At 36.5% G+C, this 16,153-nt stretch overlaps 4 protein-coding genes across 6 annotated transcripts; 3 read left to right on the top strand and 1 right to left on the bottom strand.

The window, feature by feature from the left end:
• Window positions 1-413: 413 nt before the first annotated feature.
• On the top strand, window positions 414-1,879 carry LOC127901105 (cyclin-U4-1-like). Its single transcript, XM_052437269.1, has 2 exons — window positions 414-860; window positions 1,335-1,879. The coding sequence occupies exons 1-2, from the start codon at window positions 526-528 to the stop codon at window positions 1,618-1,620; spliced, it is 621 nt and encodes a 206-aa protein (XP_052293229.1). The 5' UTR covers window positions 414-525; the 3' UTR covers window positions 1,621-1,879.
• Window positions 1,880-6,797: 4,918 nt separating this feature from the next.
• On the top strand, window positions 6,798-8,244 carry LOC102621992 (hypothetical protein). Its single transcript, XM_006464341.4, has one exon. It carries the CDS (start codon window positions 6,936-6,938, stop codon window positions 7,995-7,997), a length of 1,062 nt encoding a protein of 353 aa, XP_006464404.1. The 5' UTR covers window positions 6,798-6,935; the 3' UTR covers window positions 7,998-8,244.
• A 2,073-nt stretch (window positions 8,245-10,317) lies between these two features.
• Window positions 10,318-13,483, top strand: LOC102621507 (protoheme IX farnesyltransferase, mitochondrial). Of its 2 annotated transcripts, XM_006464340.4 has the most exons (8): window positions 10,318-10,717; window positions 10,798-10,927; window positions 11,005-11,142; window positions 11,254-11,387; window positions 11,856-11,981; window positions 12,189-12,292; window positions 12,634-13,046; window positions 13,203-13,483. In XM_006464340.4, the coding sequence occupies exons 1-7, from the start codon at window positions 10,491-10,493 to the stop codon at window positions 13,017-13,019; spliced, it is 1,245 nt and encodes a 414-aa protein (XP_006464403.1). In that variant the 5' UTR covers window positions 10,318-10,490; the 3' UTR covers window positions 13,020-13,046; window positions 13,203-13,483. The 2 variants fall into 2 exon arrangements, with proteins under 2 accessions (XP_006464403.1, XP_006464402.1); XM_006464339.4 differs by having other exon boundaries at window positions 12,634-13,483.
• Window positions 13,484-13,661: 178 nt separating this feature from the next.
• Window positions 13,662-16,137, bottom strand: LOC102621214 (uncharacterized). 2 transcript variants are annotated; one of them, XM_052437268.1, is made up of 5 exons: window positions 15,578-16,137; window positions 15,148-15,246; window positions 14,835-14,879; window positions 14,235-14,327; window positions 13,662-14,149 (listed from the first exon to the last, which is right to left on the bottom strand). In XM_052437268.1, exons 1-5 carry the CDS (start codon window positions 15,962-15,964, stop codon window positions 13,802-13,804), a joined length of 972 nt encoding a protein of 323 aa, XP_052293228.1. In that variant the 5' UTR covers window positions 15,965-16,137; the 3' UTR covers window positions 13,662-13,801. The 2 variants fall into 2 exon arrangements, with proteins under 2 accessions (XP_052293228.1, XP_006464401.2); XM_006464338.4 differs by having other exon boundaries at window positions 14,235-14,372; window positions 15,578-16,125.
• Window positions 16,138-16,153: the final 16 nt, after the last annotated feature.

Below are 16,153 nucleotides of genomic sequence, written 5' to 3' on the forward strand. Positions count from 1 at the left end.
TGTTCAAAAATAGTTGGATATATATAAATTGGCTATATATATATATATATACAATTTATAAAAGCAATTCAAATTAAACTTTTCCAATTTTAATATAAAAAAAAGATCACCTTTAATAATAATGCTATAAAGTATAATCACATGTTAATTCGGCATATCAACCGCATCAAATATATGTCTATATAGACGATCGACTATGTTTGTTGATGGTGTTTCTCTTAGGCATTATTATCTGAATGATTTTTTTTTTTAACTGAAAAGAGGGAGAGAGAGAAATTTAATTTATAACATTTTTATTTTTTATTTTTGGGTGAGAAAACGAGCATAACACAAAACTAATGCTTTACGACATGAGAATTTAGAACATTTTTATAAATTACCATAAATTTGGGTTATTTCATTAAATTTCCGTAAAAGTTGCCACCCATTGACCACCGAACCTGTTTCTTTCTTTTTTCTTAAAACCTTAAATAGCTCAACTTGAGCATTGACAAAACTCCACGCAGAAAAAGTTTTTGCTCATCAATGGCAGAGCTAGAGAATCCGAATGTAATGACAAAGCTCATCACTTTTCTCTCTTCTTTCCTTCAAAGGGTTTCCGAATCTAACGACATTAACTGTCGGTTTCAGCCTCAAAAAATCTCAGTCTTTCATGGCCTAACTCGCCCTTCAATCTCAATTCAAAGCTATCTTGAAAGAATTTTCAAGTATGCAAACTGTAGCCCTTCTTGTTTCATCGTTGCATATGTTTATCTTGATCGGTTCGTTCAAAGGCAACCCTCGCTGCCAATCAATTCTTTCAATGTTCATCGCTTGCTTATCACCAGTGTCATGGTTGCTGCTAAGTTCTTGGATGACATGTAAGTTATAAGCTATGAATTTCTTGAATTTGAAATCGGGTTTTGTTGATTTTCTTGAAATTTGATGCATACACAGTTTAGCTTTAATTTAGTGAATTTTGATATCTTCTAGAGCTTCTGGCTATAATCTCGAAGAATTTTGTGAAGCATTTTGAATTTTCTACTTCCCAAATCCCAACTAAATCTAGTCGTGTGAATCCCTTGCTGGTTTCCAGATAAACAGCCAAAATGCATATATATACATATATATATATATGATGTATGATGGATGAAGATGTTTCTGTAAGTGTGCAAATTGTTTAATTAAAAATCAATAACTCCTTTTATCACCATACCAATGTAAATGCATGTGCTTTAAAAGTTGAGGCAATTGGCAAATCCATTTTCATGTCTCTTTTAGTAACTCACATTTTGCATTTTTGACTTTTTACAAACTAAGGTTCTTTCTTTCTTTTTCAAATAATTAATTTTCAGGTACTACAACAATGCTTACTATGCAAAAGTTGGAGGAATCAGCACAATAGAAATGAACTTTCTTGAATTGGACTTTCTATTTGGATTGAGTTTCCATTTAAATGTGACCCCAAATGCTTTTCACACTTACTGTACCTATCTTCAAAGAGAGATGCTACTGCTACAGCCTCCACTAAATGTAGCAGAATCATCTTTAAGCATTGCAAGATCAGCGAAGCTCCACTCGTGTTTCAACGAAGACGAAACCACCTCACAACAAAAGCAACAACAGCAACTTGCTGTTTAAAAGCTTTAATGCAAAGCTGTCAGTGTAGTTAGAAATAGAGAGTAGTGACTGTGTTTTACTCTTGCTCATTTTTTTGAGTTGGCAGACACAGTGGACTCATAATTTGGTGTACTATAAACTTTTGTTTTATGTCTTGTATTTGTTTTCTTTTCTGGGTTTTGGATTTCAAATTATTTGGTGCTTGTAAAGTACAGATATTGTAGTTTCTTCTTTACAGTCTGGCTAATAACAAAGTCTCTAATGTAAATTAATTCATTAATCTTGTGGCTTCTCATGCATATGATGTTGTGCATTCTCTTTAACTTTTTGGAGGTGCCTATCAAAAGTCCAGACAGGGTTGCAAAATTGGGAAAGAAAATGAGTGGTGACTGGTGAGCGAGAGAGGAATGTAGGGGCAACAAGGGTAGGTGACAAAAGCGAATAATGTAGTACGTGTAGGTAAGTACAAATTTTATAATTTGTTGTGATCGTTTATTTATTTATTTATTTAATAATTTGTTCGTTTTTTGACAGTTGTACTGATTCTTCACGGGGAGACACTTGGACGAGCGAACATGTGCGAGTGCAATCATGGATGAAAGTTTTTAAGACTTTGGAGAGGATGAAAGGGAGAGATGTTGAGCAGCTTGAGCTAGCTAGCACTTACCCTCATTTGCAACATGGCAATTTGGTCACATTAAGCCCATTTTAGTTGACCAATTTATCATGCTATTGCAACATCTAAATCTTTACGAGCAGTCTTTATCTAGTGTGAAAAATGCGGATGCATTAAAACACAGAAAAATATATTCAAAGTTTGTATTTAAAATGTCCAGCCTAGACAACTATTATTTTTACAAGTATAATTTTTTTTTTTGAAAAATACTATGAATCTAATTTAGATGCTCTAAATCAATGAGCAAGACAATAATACCAAATTTTGTAGGCCAAGGTTTAGAGTTGTACTCTTTCAGAGGTGTTCCCTCATTTGATCATAAATTTACCTATAACAATGTGAAATTCCCTTTTCTATATTTTCTTCACTAAAATAACTAAAAAAAACATACAATTTTTTTACAACACCCTTTTAGTATAAATTCTCCAATACTCGTTAAACCTCTGTTCTTTTACCTAATCCTTAGTGTTCAGGCATTAATCAAATGAAAAATAAAGACCTAAAGTGTAATTGAAAAGTTTAAGAAATTTGTATTTTCAACGAATTTAACCGTTGAAAGAACTCAACATCGGTGGTGGAAGAAGAAAATAGGTGAAAGAAAGTTGGTAGAAATCATCCTTGAAAGAGTGAAATACATGTTCTTGCATATTTATCACTCTCGTGCCAATTTCACTTGAGAGGTAAAGAAACCAAAATGCTTCTTGTTCAATGCTTAAAAAAGAAGATGTCCAGGCCGTTATTGTTACTGATCCTGCAGAACCAAAGAAGTTTTTGGGCTTGCCATCTACTCCCGGCTAGGGTTAAAACTTAATACAGCGATTTAACTCAGGTTAAAACAATAAATATGTTGAAGGGGCTGCAAGAGGACTTTGAGGGGGCTGCCAATAGCACGTCTAATTTCCCAAAGCTTTATAGAGACAAACATTGAACTGGCCTGTGTCTAGAACATTACCTAAAGCCCAGCCCAAACCCATTCTAAGAAGCTAGAATTAGCTATGTCGTGGGTCCATGATAAAATTAAAAAAAAAAAAAATCCTTTTAAAACCCCTCTATTGATTTTATTCTTTTAAAATAAAATATATATCTCTCTTTCTCTCTCTCCCTCTCTACTCTTACAATAAAGGGTAATGATATTTGTATCTTTAACCCCGACTTTTTAATTATCTCCTTTATTTCCCAAATTACCATCTTTTTGAAAATAAATAAACAATTCTTTTTTTCTCTCCCATTTGCTTTCTCTGAAAGTCTCAATCTCTTAGATTATCAATTTCTGAAATTTGAGCCGAAAGTAAATTGAAGGTGAAATTTTTCAGAAAGGATGTTAATATGAAGAAGCCCGAAGAGATTACCATTGAGAAGAAGTCCAAGAAGTCCAAAAACCTCTTTCATCCTCTGTACTTTCGTTTGTCAATTTAATTAATTAATCAGTTATTATTATTATTATTATTATTATTATTATTATTTTCTTTTAAAAATTTTGTATTGCTCGCTTTGATGACGGGAAGTCTATGCGGTTTGGGTAGTTAGTTAATGTGGGGATGATCACGGACGCATTGATGGAATAATATCCTTTCTGAAAAAATTGAGAATTATTTATTTATTTTGTAAGGGTTGGGTTATTTAAATCCACCAAATTACTTAATAAATTTATTTTTTAAAATAATTTTTTATGATTAAAATACCCCTAAATTAAACTATAATTATGAACATTAGAATATAATAAAAAAGAAAGAAAAATTAAAATTTGTATTCTTTGAACTCATCTTTATATTCAACATAATTTTATAGAACTCTAATAAGATTTTTATTAAACCCTAATCAATCAAGAGCTGTGATTCTTCTATCAAGCCATATATTTTTGTTAAATGACACATGTGATTCGATTTAGAGCAACAGAGTTGGTTGTTATTGATTTGATGGATATTAATTTGATGGAGGAACAAAACAATATTGACAATAATTTGAATCATGAATAGATATGAAATTTTTTTATTTACATTTGATTTTTTATTTTTTTTTTCTTTTCCATTCGAAATTGATAGAGAGATACATTCAAAACCAGCAACATAACAGACAAATATTTAGTGTCCTTCGTCAAAGATTTTTCTTTTCACTCCAAGAAAGCATTTTCTTGTCCTTGGAGGTTTTCTTTCGGTTTCCTTTATAAATCAACTTCAAATACCTTCAAACAAGTATCTCATGAATGTATTCTGAAATGTTAAAAGCAATAAATTCGTTTCCTTTCCTTTTGTTTCTTTTTTTATTTTTTCAGAAGAAGATTTTGACTTATATTCAACCGATTTTTCAGAAGAATTTAATGGGTTTATAAATAAATTTAATGGGTTTAAGTAAAATCACTATTATTAGAAAAATTGGGTTTAGTAAGGGTATATTAGATATTTAAGTGAGTTTACTGAGTAAAATTAAAAATTAAAAATTACAAAATTTGATGGTAGATTTATTTAGTAAATAAGTTTATTGAGTAATTTGGTGGGTTCAAATAGCCCTACCCATTTTATAATTGATTAGTGTATGTATTGTATTAATAATTGATTAATGAAGCATGTCAAATCCAATATATAGACATTGATAAAAGAGATAGACATGGTTAAAAAAAAAGTATATATATATATATATATATATATATATATATATATATTTGTAACATACAACTAATTATTACCACATGGGAGCTGGTTCTTTAAAACTAGGGGTAGAAGCTGGAAACTTTAGTTGTAGTCAAATAACAATTAGATATAAGCCCAAAAAAGTAAATGTGAAAAAAAAAACTCTTAACATCGGTTCGATGTCCTTTTAACGAATAAAAATTATTCATTATTGACTTATTAAATGATAAAATAAAATATTACTTAGCTTGGCTCGACTTGCTATGAATGTGCATTTTCCTCACAGTCACTCAACTTCAAGTTATATGACCTGTTTGGGGCAACTGCTCCCCAGGCTAATTTTAGGGGAATATTCCCCTAGAATTGGCCTGGGGGGCAGCTGCGCGGTGGCAGCGCATCTGCCCCAAACAGATTTATAATATAAGTAAATTACGGTGTCTAATGGTTAGTGTTTCTCATCCCATCCAAAATAAATCATAAAAAAAGAATAAAATATTAGTTGAAAAATTAAAGGAAAAAAAAGTCGATATTAAGTTAGCATTATCAAAGATTGGAACAACAATAAGATTTAGAGACGAGTTGAAAAAAAAATATTTTTTGAATTGAATATTAAACTAAAGAAGATGGTTATGTTTCTTACTACGTATGACAAAAGATAAGTTGTAATGAAATTACAACAACATTTGTAGGACTTTTACAGGTACTTAGGTAGGATACAAAAAAATTAAAGATATTGGGAATATACTAATTAATTCAGGGATATTTTTCAACTTCAATTATAATTTAGATGTAACATTTATATATTAATTTTATTTTCAAAATTCACACTGATGCTGCAATCCCTGTCCGTTTTCATTATGGTTCGCCGCTACTTAAGACGAGATTTTAAAAAAAATTATAATTTACTATAGTTTATAGTTCATTCTTATTTACTATTAGCCTAAATTAAGATTATGGTTTTTTTTATGACTATAATAAAATTACTCTTATTAAAATTATAAGGATTCTAGCGTATATGAAAAGAGAAATTTGAAAAATAAATAGAGTTAATTAGAAAGTGAAATTAATGAAATAAATAGAGAGGCCAAATACTTTCACAATTCATAGAGGCCCAATTTCGGTCTTTCTTTCGCACGGGCCTTTAAGCATTTCCGTTGAAGCTATTGGCGGACCACCACAAGTGTCAGTTGTAAAGTATAAGGGTAACGCAATTCCCAACTCGAATAAAATTGGCCTTAAAACTCCTCAATCCTCCCCAACAATTATCATTTGGTTGCCTCTACCTCACCTCTCAGTCCTCACTCACCGCCGCTCCATTGAACCAACACAACTAAGCTAAGTTCAAAGCACAAAGCACACTAATAATTCTACTATTACTACTCTATTAAGAAGAAAAAAAGTTACACCACCGCAGTAAAAAATACCAAAACTCACGGCACCAATAATCCATCCACACGCACACACACAAAACCCAATCACCACCTAATTCTAAACCTAACCCCACCCACCCACAGCGCTGCGATGGGTGGGTTACTGCATCCACCAACGCTACTATTCTCATCTCATTCATCTAATTGACCATTTATACACACACACATAAACGTATATTTTATATTTATTCGATAATAATGAGAAACCACAACTGGTCGCCAAACAACAACAAAGTCAGAAAGTGTGGACCGCCTTGGCCTTGGGTGCGCAAGCGCAACCCCGCACCCCACCCCACCACATCACCCCCGGCGCACGTTAGCCCCCCACCCCTCTCACACCTAAGCGGTGGCCTCAATCCTCACTAACTAGATCTCAAACTCCGCCGCACCCCCCTCCCCCCGCCCCCCCCCCCTTCCAATCAATAATATGTCACCAAAACCAAACCCCACTTTCTCCACCACCACCCACGCCCACACCGACACCTACACTCACACGCTGTCGTTTCATTATTATCATTCTCTTCTTCTCCTTCTTCTCCTCTCTCTTCCTCTCCTTTTGTCGTGCGCGCCTTAACCGTTCTCCTCTCCCCCGCACAAAACGCCATGTCGTCTCCTCCCACGCCCCAAGATCCGATCCCTCAAGAAACCCCCCCACCACCGCCTGCGCCTCTACCTGCTCCGCCTGTACATACGCCCTCAGTCAACCCTCGCCGCCTCCCGCCTCCTTGCTGGTCCCACGACGAGACCGTCGCCCTTATCGACGCTTACCGCGACAAGTGGTACGCCCTCCGTCGCGGGAACCTCAAGGCCACTCACTGGCAAGAAGTCGCCGACGCGGTGGGCCGACGCTGTCCCGCCGCCTCACCCGCGAAGACGGCCGTCCAGTGCCGTCACAAGATGGAGAAGCTCCGCAAAAGGTACCGTACCGAGATCCAGCGCGCTAAATCGATGCCTCTCTCCAGATTCTCGTCGTCGTGGGTTCACTTCAAGAGGATGGACGCCATGGAGAAAGGTCCGTCTGTGAAAGCCGATTACAACTCGGATAGCGGTGATGACGACGACAACGATGACGAAGACGATGAAGATTTGAATCAAGATTTGTACCAAGATCGCTCGAATTTCAAAAACGGCGTCGTCAATACGAGGAGCGTTCATAATTTATATCGCAATGGTATTAATTCTGGCCCTAGTAGTGGTGGTGGTAGTGGGTTTAGAATTAGAATCCCCACCGGAGTTAGTATAGCTCAACCTGGGCCTAAGATTTATGCTAAGATTGGAACAAACCCTAACCCTAATCCTAACCCTAACTTCAATCACAAACCTAATTTCGGTTCGGCGTCGGGTTCCGGGTCTGGGCCAGCAGTGAATTATGGGACAAGGGTATTGAGAGGATGTGATGATACGGGTACGGGGATGGGGAAGAGAGAAAGGGAGCCTGTGGTGGCTGAGATGGTGGCAGCGATTAGGATGTTGGGGGACGGGTTTGTGAAAATGGAACAGATGAAGATGGAGATGGCAAGAGAGATTGAGACTATGCGAATGGAAATGGAGATGAAGCGTACTGAGATGATTTTGGACTCTCAGCAGAGGATTGTGGAGGCCTTTGCTAAGGCTGTTTCGGAGAAGAGTAAGAAGCCAAAAAGAATGCCAGACTCTGAATCTTAGGACGTGATAATAATCCAATTTGGCTTATAATGTGTAAGATTTCTAGTTTGCTTTTTATTTGTTGAAGTAGATTTATGAACACATGATCTTGTAGTTGGATTCTTAGGTTTAGATTATTCTTATTGTAGTTTTTCCTAGTGTTCATGTCAAACTTGATTAGCTGTTTCCTTTTATCCTTATTTAGTTATTTATGTACCTTTTTCAATTTAATGTAATTCTACACGTAGAGCTGTGTATTGAGCTTCAAGCGATAGGGTTCTATTGGTAACTTGCTGGTGCTTTTGTGTATGCTTGTGTGTGGAAATTGGAATAGTTAAGATGCATGTGGATTATGGGCTATGGCAATTTAATTTGTTGTTCGCTGTTCAATGACCAATTATGCACTCAATGGTCAATGGAAAAAGAACTTGAGATGGATGTAAATTAACTTTCTTGGTATATGATTCCTTTATAGAAGGAATGTTGTAAATAAATTCTAAGCTCACCTTTTTCTTAGCTCTTAGCAAGGTATCTGCTACACACAAGATTTATGCCTGGAATAGGTCTGAATGCCATTTGTATGGGTACACAACAATTTTCTTGTTATGTAGAGGCTAGAGAAATTTCTTGGTGTAAATTCAATTGGAATTTCTTTCTGCTAAATTTAAATAGTGTTGCCTGGAATTTTTCTGCTCGATTTAAATTCTGTCACATGATTCAAGCAACATGATTCAAGTGTGTAAAAGCTGTGTTGCTTTTTGCTTGAAATGGGTACACTATTTTGTAAACATGCTACATCTCAAAGATCTACCCTTCATGTCTGAGCTTTATCCATTTGCTTTTTTCTGGTCCAGGGATTTGCTTTGGGATCTCTGATTTCTTTCTTGAGTTGTCTCTGAATATCTTTAAAGCAAATCATCAATTTTAGCTATAAACCATGATAATCTCCTTGAGATGTTCACTTGATGGCATATGGTGATCGTTCTTGATTGCTTTGAGTCCCTGAAATCTGTTCAACTATTGTCATTAATTGTGATTTTTTTATTTTCTTATTATTATTATTTTTTTCCCTCCACAAGACAGTTTTAAACTGCAGAATATGAGTTTCAGGATCTCTTGCTCTCTCCAGAATATAGCCTGGTTTGCAATTTACCGTGTCAGATGCCATATGTACCATCTGGCTACTTCAGGCCAAGACGCCTGTTAGTGAACTAGTTTTAAGACTGATCCAAAATCTATTCTCCGCAGATTAATAATAATCAAAGGTGACTAAGAATTAACCAGTGCATAATCTTTCTATTCTTCAATAGAACAATTGCAGTTTTGATCTGAATTGTGCATAAAACTGTAGTGGTGAGGAGCTTGAAGGCATTTTCAATAATTGTGATATCAACTATCACGTGAAATCTCTGTTGTATTACGTTTTGCATAGAGACAACATTCTGTTTGATTTCTAATAAAGTGATAAAATGTTCTTTGATCTCCAATTGATGGTGCAAGCCTCCATTCTTTTCAAAATAACAACAACAACAACAACAATAATAATAAAAGAGTGCAAGTCTTCACAAATTTTTTTTTTAATATTGATTACACATCATATTACTGTATTATATAAATATTTACAATTGCTATTAAAGTAGACATTATACTGATATTTACAATCAAATATATAATTGAGATTTATATTATTACATTAATTTTATAAAGTATATGTTTAGATATATGATCCTCACAAGCGAGAGATATCTTTGTTCCATTTGCATTTTATAAGGGAGAAAGATTGACAAATTAATTCTACACAATTTTTTACTTAATTGAGAGAGATTGAACTTCTGAAGACTCGAAACACTACTCTCGTAGTCTTGCTTAACTTTGAGAGTAGTGATTCACCACCGAGCGAAAGCCCAAGTGGCCCAGTCTTCACAATTTACTAGAAAACAACAAAGCTGGAATAGGAAACGATTTGTTTGGAACACTAGTAATTCCAAAGATCTAATTTTTAACAAACCTAATGAGCCATTTATGGGGACAAATGGGAAGGGATACACCACCACCTATAAGGTCAAAAACATTTTTATACAAATTGATGCGTTAATAATTTAATTAGTTAAATTAAAAAATTAATTTTATTATTTACATTTCCATTCAATCAATTATATTATCTCATATTTATAAGTATTTATGGCTATATTATTCATACGCATGCTCAGTCAAACATATTGAAACGGAAGTCCGTTTAAGAAACCAGCCTGTTGTATATCTAAACATTGAAGATTAGCAAAAAGCCAAGGGGTCTTCACGATATTAGCCCAACATAACAGGCACGCACGGCGCACATCACTCGACCCCTCGAAGTCAGAAAACCCCATTGCAGATCGGATTGCTCCCTTAAAAACAAAAAATAAAAATAAAAATAAATAAATAAATAAATGATCTGGAAAATTCATTAGCAATACTCGGTTTCATGAAACCAAGCAAATTCAACTAATCCAGGGTTCACCAGAATACCAAAACATGTGGAGAAACGTCGTCGTCCGACGACTTATATCTTATTCTCAGTCCAATCGGAGTCAACATTCATCGACAGAATTAGGGTTTCTCGTAAACAGAAAATGCCACGGTGTACGATCTTCTTCTTCAGCTTCAGCTTCGGATTCGGCCACCGGTGCAGCTGCTGATCCGTTCTCGTTGATTCGCCATTACGGTCGCTGCTATTGGGAACTCTCCAAAGCTCGCCTCAGGTTCATGTTCATCACTAATCTTAATAATTTTTTTTTTTTCAAAAGCATAATTAGACTATTTTGTATTATTGTGTATGCAGCATGTTAGTTGTTGCTACATCAGGAACTGGATTTGCATTGGGGAGTGGAAGTACCATTGATTTAGCTGGACTTTGTTGGACCTGTACTGGCACTATGATGGTTGCTGCCTCTGCTAATTCTCTTAATCAGGTTCGAGGAAGCATCTTTTGTTATGTTATAAAACATGTGGTGCGTTGTTGGTATTTCACTGATTTTTCCCCCCCTAGTTGTTTGAGATAAGCAATGATGCCAAAATGAAGCGAACAATGCGAAGACCTCTGCCTTCTGGCAGAATTTCGGTACGCCATGCTGTCACCTGGGCATCTTCTGTTGGTGTTGCTGGCACTGCTTTATTGGCATGGAAGGTGACCCAATAAATTTTTTTTCAATTGCTGCCTCTCCTTTTCTTTACCATTTGTGTGATTTTCTCTGAGCGGAGAGACTAATAGTGGAGTTTGATGACAAGGTTTTTGCAGGCTAATATGTTGACAGCTGGGCTTGCAGCCTCTAACCTTATTCTTTATGCATTTGTGTACACGCCATTGAAGCAGATTCACCCGGTCAATACGTGGGTGGGGGCTATTGTTGGAGCTATTCCACCTCTTCTTGGGTAATTTCTTCTTTATTTTTTAGGCTTCTTTTTTTTTGTCTTTTTTTTTGCCCCCACGTTTGATTTGGGGTTGACAGTTATGCTTTGATTGTATTAGAGAAAAGTGCTTTTGCACTTTGTATAGCAAGTGCTACCATCTGAATTGATATTTAATGCACGTTTCGAGTTCAATATGTGATGGGACTTCTTCATCCTAATTTGGTACGCTGAGCTTAATGGATGGGATGAAGAATTAGTATCACTTTAGCAATTAAGTTATTAAGAAATGCAGTATTGGCAGAAAGTGGTTAGTTAATGTATTCCTTACACAATTTTGATGAAACCATGGAGATCAGACTGATTGATATAGAATCAGATTGATATTTCTAGAATCATAATTCAACCTGACTTCATACTTTGACGTTAAGTCAAAACATATTAATCATGCATGATGCAGGCTCATGCTTATCTGTTTGTTCTGATTCTCAGGTGGACTGCAGCTGTTGGCCATGTTTCTCTAAATGGAATGATTCTCCCTGCAGCTCTCTATTTTTGGCAAATACCCCATTTTATGGCTCTTGCGTACTTGTGCCGCAACGATTATGCTGCCGGAGGGTATGTATATTTGTCGTAGTAGATGGATTGATTCATGTTTGAAATATTTAGTGAATCCTCACTTGATCATCAGGCAGTACCCATAATAATTTTCTTTGGTATCAGTTCAATGGTTTTGCAGCGATAGTTTTTAAGCTAGTGAAGTCTATTAACAGTGTACTCTGCTCTTAGTGCATATCTCATTTTTATTATGCATTGCCTCTCCAGATATAGGATGATCTCACTTGCTGATGCTTCCGGTCAGAGAACTGCTTTGGTGGCCCTCAGGAACTGCCTGTATCTGGTCCCTTTGGGATACTTGGCCTATGATTGTGAGTTGCATTCTACCAAAGAATGTCTTTCTTTCTTTCATTCATTCATTCATTTTTGGGTAAACATTTATGTGCAGGATTTCATTAGATATCAATTACTATAGAACAAGGATGCTTAATTCACATTAGCTGCAATAAATTTTTGTCTTAACATGTGAACTGCTAAGACCTTTCTTCTATAAACTATATGGAATGAATTGTTTTTCTAGAAATCTGTTTCCTCTTGATTTCTATATCAAGCAGGTTTAATGAAATTGCATGTATATGTTTGATCTTATCTTAGTTTCTTGCAAGGATTGATCCCATTTCACCTTTGAAAACTTAATGTGCTTTGCCCACAGGGGGGGTGACTTCTGGTTGGTTTTGTCTTGAATCATCACTGATCACTCTAGCAATAAGTGCTGCGGCGTTTTCGTTCTATCGAGACCGAACTACTCAAAAAGCCAGAAAGATGTTTCATGCTAGCCTCCTGTATCTTCCAGTCTTTATGTCCGGGCTCCTATTTCACCGTCTCACTGATAACCAGCAATCCCTACCAGAAGAAGATTCAGAGAAGATTGTCGAGCTTTCTTCATCTTCAGAGACTGTCCCCGTTGAGAGTGAAGATATGAATAGGAAAAAGAAGTTGAGTTATTATTCCTCACTTGGCAGACAAGTGCGCGCACCTGTAGCATATGCTTCTGTTGCCCCATTTCCCTTTCTTCCTGCCCCTTCCTATGCTGAATGATTGAGGCTTTGATTTTTATTGGTTGAGGTAGTAAATGTGGGAAGGCAACTTATGCAAGTTTTCTGGGTTTTCTTGAAAACTTGTTCCTTTTCCTTTTATCATAAAAATTTCCTCAATTTTCTTTTCTGGGGGATTTTTCTTGTTGATAATACGCTGTGTGGGTTGGACTCTTTGTATCTGCAGCAACCATGCAGAAGGGAGAACTTTTGATGATCTGCATCATTAGATAATTTGGATCTTAAAACAAATTCCGCTGCAGTCAGTCGCAAGCGTTAAAGCATCCTGGGGATGAGTGAACAATTATTCTGTAAGTCCCATTTATTATTTCAATAATGTATGATCATTTGTCATTCTGTTTCTCTATAAAATTCGACGGATGCCGGCTAGAGAAATGTGTTCTTTGGTTGGGTTGTTCTCTGTCTGTAAAATTCGACGTGCAAAATGCCCCTTCTTGGTTTTTCGTTTTTGAAGGAGTCGCTTTATTGATTCTTTCTTGTATTTCATTAGCTTTACAAAATGGAGGCGGCCCCGGCCCAGGCCAAGCCCACCTTTTGGTGACGGGCAAAGAAACGAGATGTTATTAGAACTTGAAACTTTAACACAAAATGAAAAGATATATGCGTGGTGCTAAAGTACCAAACGAGGAACAAAAACAACCTTGAATTTCGAATTTGATTACTCAAACCAGGAAAGTGCAGGACGAGAACCGCGTTCACTCTACTCAAGACAAAGAGGGCGGTTTTGTAATTGTATATACGTCTATATACGTGTATTGAGTGAGTTTAAAGAGTTGCTTGACTTGTACTGATTCTACGAAATCTCAAGGGAATGGGCTTTTCCAAGACAGACACATTGACATTGCTCCAGACCTCCTGTTTGGTCGGAAGCCGTGCAATTCTCTCAGCAATCGCCATATCTTCGGGAAGAACAATACCAAAGACAGTGTATACTTTTTTCCACTCATTGTGATTAGCCAAGCTGATGAAGAACTCCGGGCCGGAACCAACCCACGCTACCGACCCTCTCCTTATGGTTGAACAGACCTCTAATGGAATTTCTTTGAACGTGATACTGTGTGTTTCAAGCGATCCTTGAATTAAAGCAAATGGAGGGCCGTATCCTCCGGGAGCCTGTCAAGTGAACAGCATTTTTGTGACGACGATAATGATGAGGATATTCGAATAGTGCGTTTCGTAAATGTCAAAAAGGCCTTACATTTTCAATGTGATTCCCTTCTGTATCCCAATGGGTCCCTCGGCTCTCTGCACGATGAAACTGACATCCCACACAATGTCGAGAGGCCAACAGCTCCAGCATATAAGCAACAGATAAGGGGGCACTATCAGGCAAAAGCTGCAAAACCAAAGATCATAAAAGGAAGCCGACCGATACGCAAGAGAGACCCATTCCATTAAGAGAATCATGGTGAGTAGCTGAACTCGAGTATAAGGATAAGAAATAAAGGTACCACTAACAGTAATTAAATGCCAAATATGATACTGTGACATCACAATGTGAACAACAAGAATACTTCAAGCCCATGCAAGTACAGAACGAAGGTCAGGGAGAGGAAAAGAATTCATGATGATGATGATTATGAAACTTTGATTTGTACACCGCGGATCTATTATGGTCAAATGTTTAATAGCAATCATAAAGGCTTGGACGCATGACAAAAGAAGGACCAACAAAGATGGGACTTTTCAGGTTACAGTTAGCAAGTGGGAAATGCGAAAGACGTATATGCAATAGAAGTATTAATTAGCTGCAACTTAAAGATAGTGATGATGCGAATTATCTCTCAAGAAAACTTACTTTCACATGAAGAGTCCCGTATTCAGTCTCTAACCTGACAATGCCCTACAAGGAAAAGTTAATGATAAATATTAGCAAACTGATCTAAGATTAAACCATTAAGCATGTGTTATCAAGATTCGCACAACATAACAAACAGGTCTTTTTACACTATCACACAATATACCAATGTCAAATATATCCACTTTTATGAACCTCTAAATACATGAAATGCAAATTTGGAAAGCTCTAAATCAACCTTTTCATACAATAATTTTACTAGCAAAAAGAAGAAAGGAGAGAGACTTTCTCTTCAAAATTTACCAGATATTACCTCTCCTTTCCCAAAGATTAGACCCGATGTCCACATAACTTGATCACGTGCGTCTCGTGGATTAGGCTCCAGTGCATCTTTCTGCTTCTTCAGCCAACACTAAAGCAAGAAGGAGAGCGAGATCGCATCATCATAATCACCCTATGATGTCCCGTTAGATATTTGTAATAATCAAATCTGAATTTGTACACCCAGAGACACTATTAATTAAATTCTATTTCAGCCTGTTAAATTTCCACAACCCAGTAACCATTAACCACCTCCTATAATTACAACGAAAATAAGGTTTTTTCTTTTTCTTTTTTTTTTTAAATTGTTCTTTCCCACCGGAAAAAAAAAAAAAAAAGAAGACGAAAAAGAAGAAGAAGAAGAAACATTTAAAATTAAAAAGACGAGTTTTGATTTAACAGAATTGAAAAGAAAACCACACCTCACCGAATCTAGAGCCACAGGCTTGTTTATCTCCACAAAACACCCAAGAATCACACGAACAAGGCCGATCCTCAGCCTCACACGTGTCCTTACAAGCCATGCAACACTCTTTCGAAGAATTCACCTTGAAATTAGCACCCCATTTCACCGCATCACCCCAGAGCTCCAAATGCTCAATTCCTCTGCAACATCTTTCTTCTTCTTCTTCTTCTTCTTGGCCGCCTCCACTGAATGACAGTGTTGAATCCAAAGATACATGACTAGTGCTTGGTTTATAGCCTACAGAGAAGCAAAAGTAGAACATGAAGAAGGAGATGCAGCCCAACACGAAGATTATTAGAACAGCTAATCTGCTGAGTTCTGAGTCGGTTTGCCTGCGGCCCATATCGAGTGGAGTTCGCAAACCCAGAAATTGACTCTCTTATTATTTGTTTGTATTCATTCAGATTCTCACTCCTCATTCTGCGAGCTTTTAAAACGAAAGGGACTCTGTTTTGAGTGCATGGACCTGTCATAGGCTGACGTCAACTCAACTGACATCCTTCGATTTGTTTAATGTATTCTACGTACTTTT

This window comes from Citrus sinensis, chromosome 3 (genome assembly GCF_022201045.2).
Source record: "Citrus sinensis cultivar Valencia sweet orange chromosome 3, DVS_A1.0, whole genome shotgun sequence".
In the NCBI taxonomy this organism is placed as follows: Eukaryota; Viridiplantae; Streptophyta; class Magnoliopsida; order Sapindales; family Rutaceae; genus Citrus; species Citrus sinensis.

What these genes read in the sequence shown, in the direction of transcription:
- LOC127901105 (XM_052437269.1), top strand. Translation starts at nt 526, where the DNA reads ATGGCAGAGCTAGAGAATCCGAATGTAATGACAAAGCTCATCACTTTT. An exon ending in GCTAAGTTCTTGGATGACAT is followed by an intron (nt 861 to 1,334) that starts GTAAGTTATAAG and finishes ATTAATTTTCAG; the next exon opens with GTACTACAACAATGCTTACT.
- LOC102621992 (XM_006464341.4), top strand. Translation starts at nt 6,936, where the DNA reads ATGTCGTCTCCTCCCACGCCCCAAGATCCGATCCCTCAAGAAACCCCC.
- LOC102621507 (XM_006464339.4), top strand. Translation starts at nt 10,491, where the DNA reads ATGTGGAGAAACGTCGTCGTCCGACGACTTATATCTTATTCTCAGTCC. An exon ending in CTCTCCAAAGCTCGCCTCAG is followed by an intron (nt 10,718 to 10,797) that starts GTTCATGTTCAT and finishes TTGTGTATGCAG; the next exon opens with CATGTTAGTTGTTGCTACAT. An exon ending in CTGCTTTATTGGCATGGAAG is followed by an intron (nt 11,143 to 11,253) that starts GTGACCCAATAA and finishes AGGTTTTTGCAG; the next exon opens with GCTAATATGTTGACAGCTGG.
- LOC102621214 (XM_006464338.4), bottom strand. Translation starts at nt 15,964, where the DNA reads ATGGGCCGCAGGCAAACCGACTCAGAACTCAGCAGATTAGCTGTTCTA. An exon ending in GTGGCTCTAGATTCGGTGAG is followed by an intron (nt 15,247 to 15,577) that starts GTGTGGTTTTCT and finishes TTCTTGCTTTAG; the next exon opens with TGTTGGCTGAAGAAGCAGAA. An exon ending in ACGGGACTCTTCATGTGAAA is followed by an intron (nt 14,373 to 14,834) that starts GTAAGTTTTCTT and finishes TTGGTTTTGCAG; the next exon opens with CTTTTGCCTGATAGTGCCCC.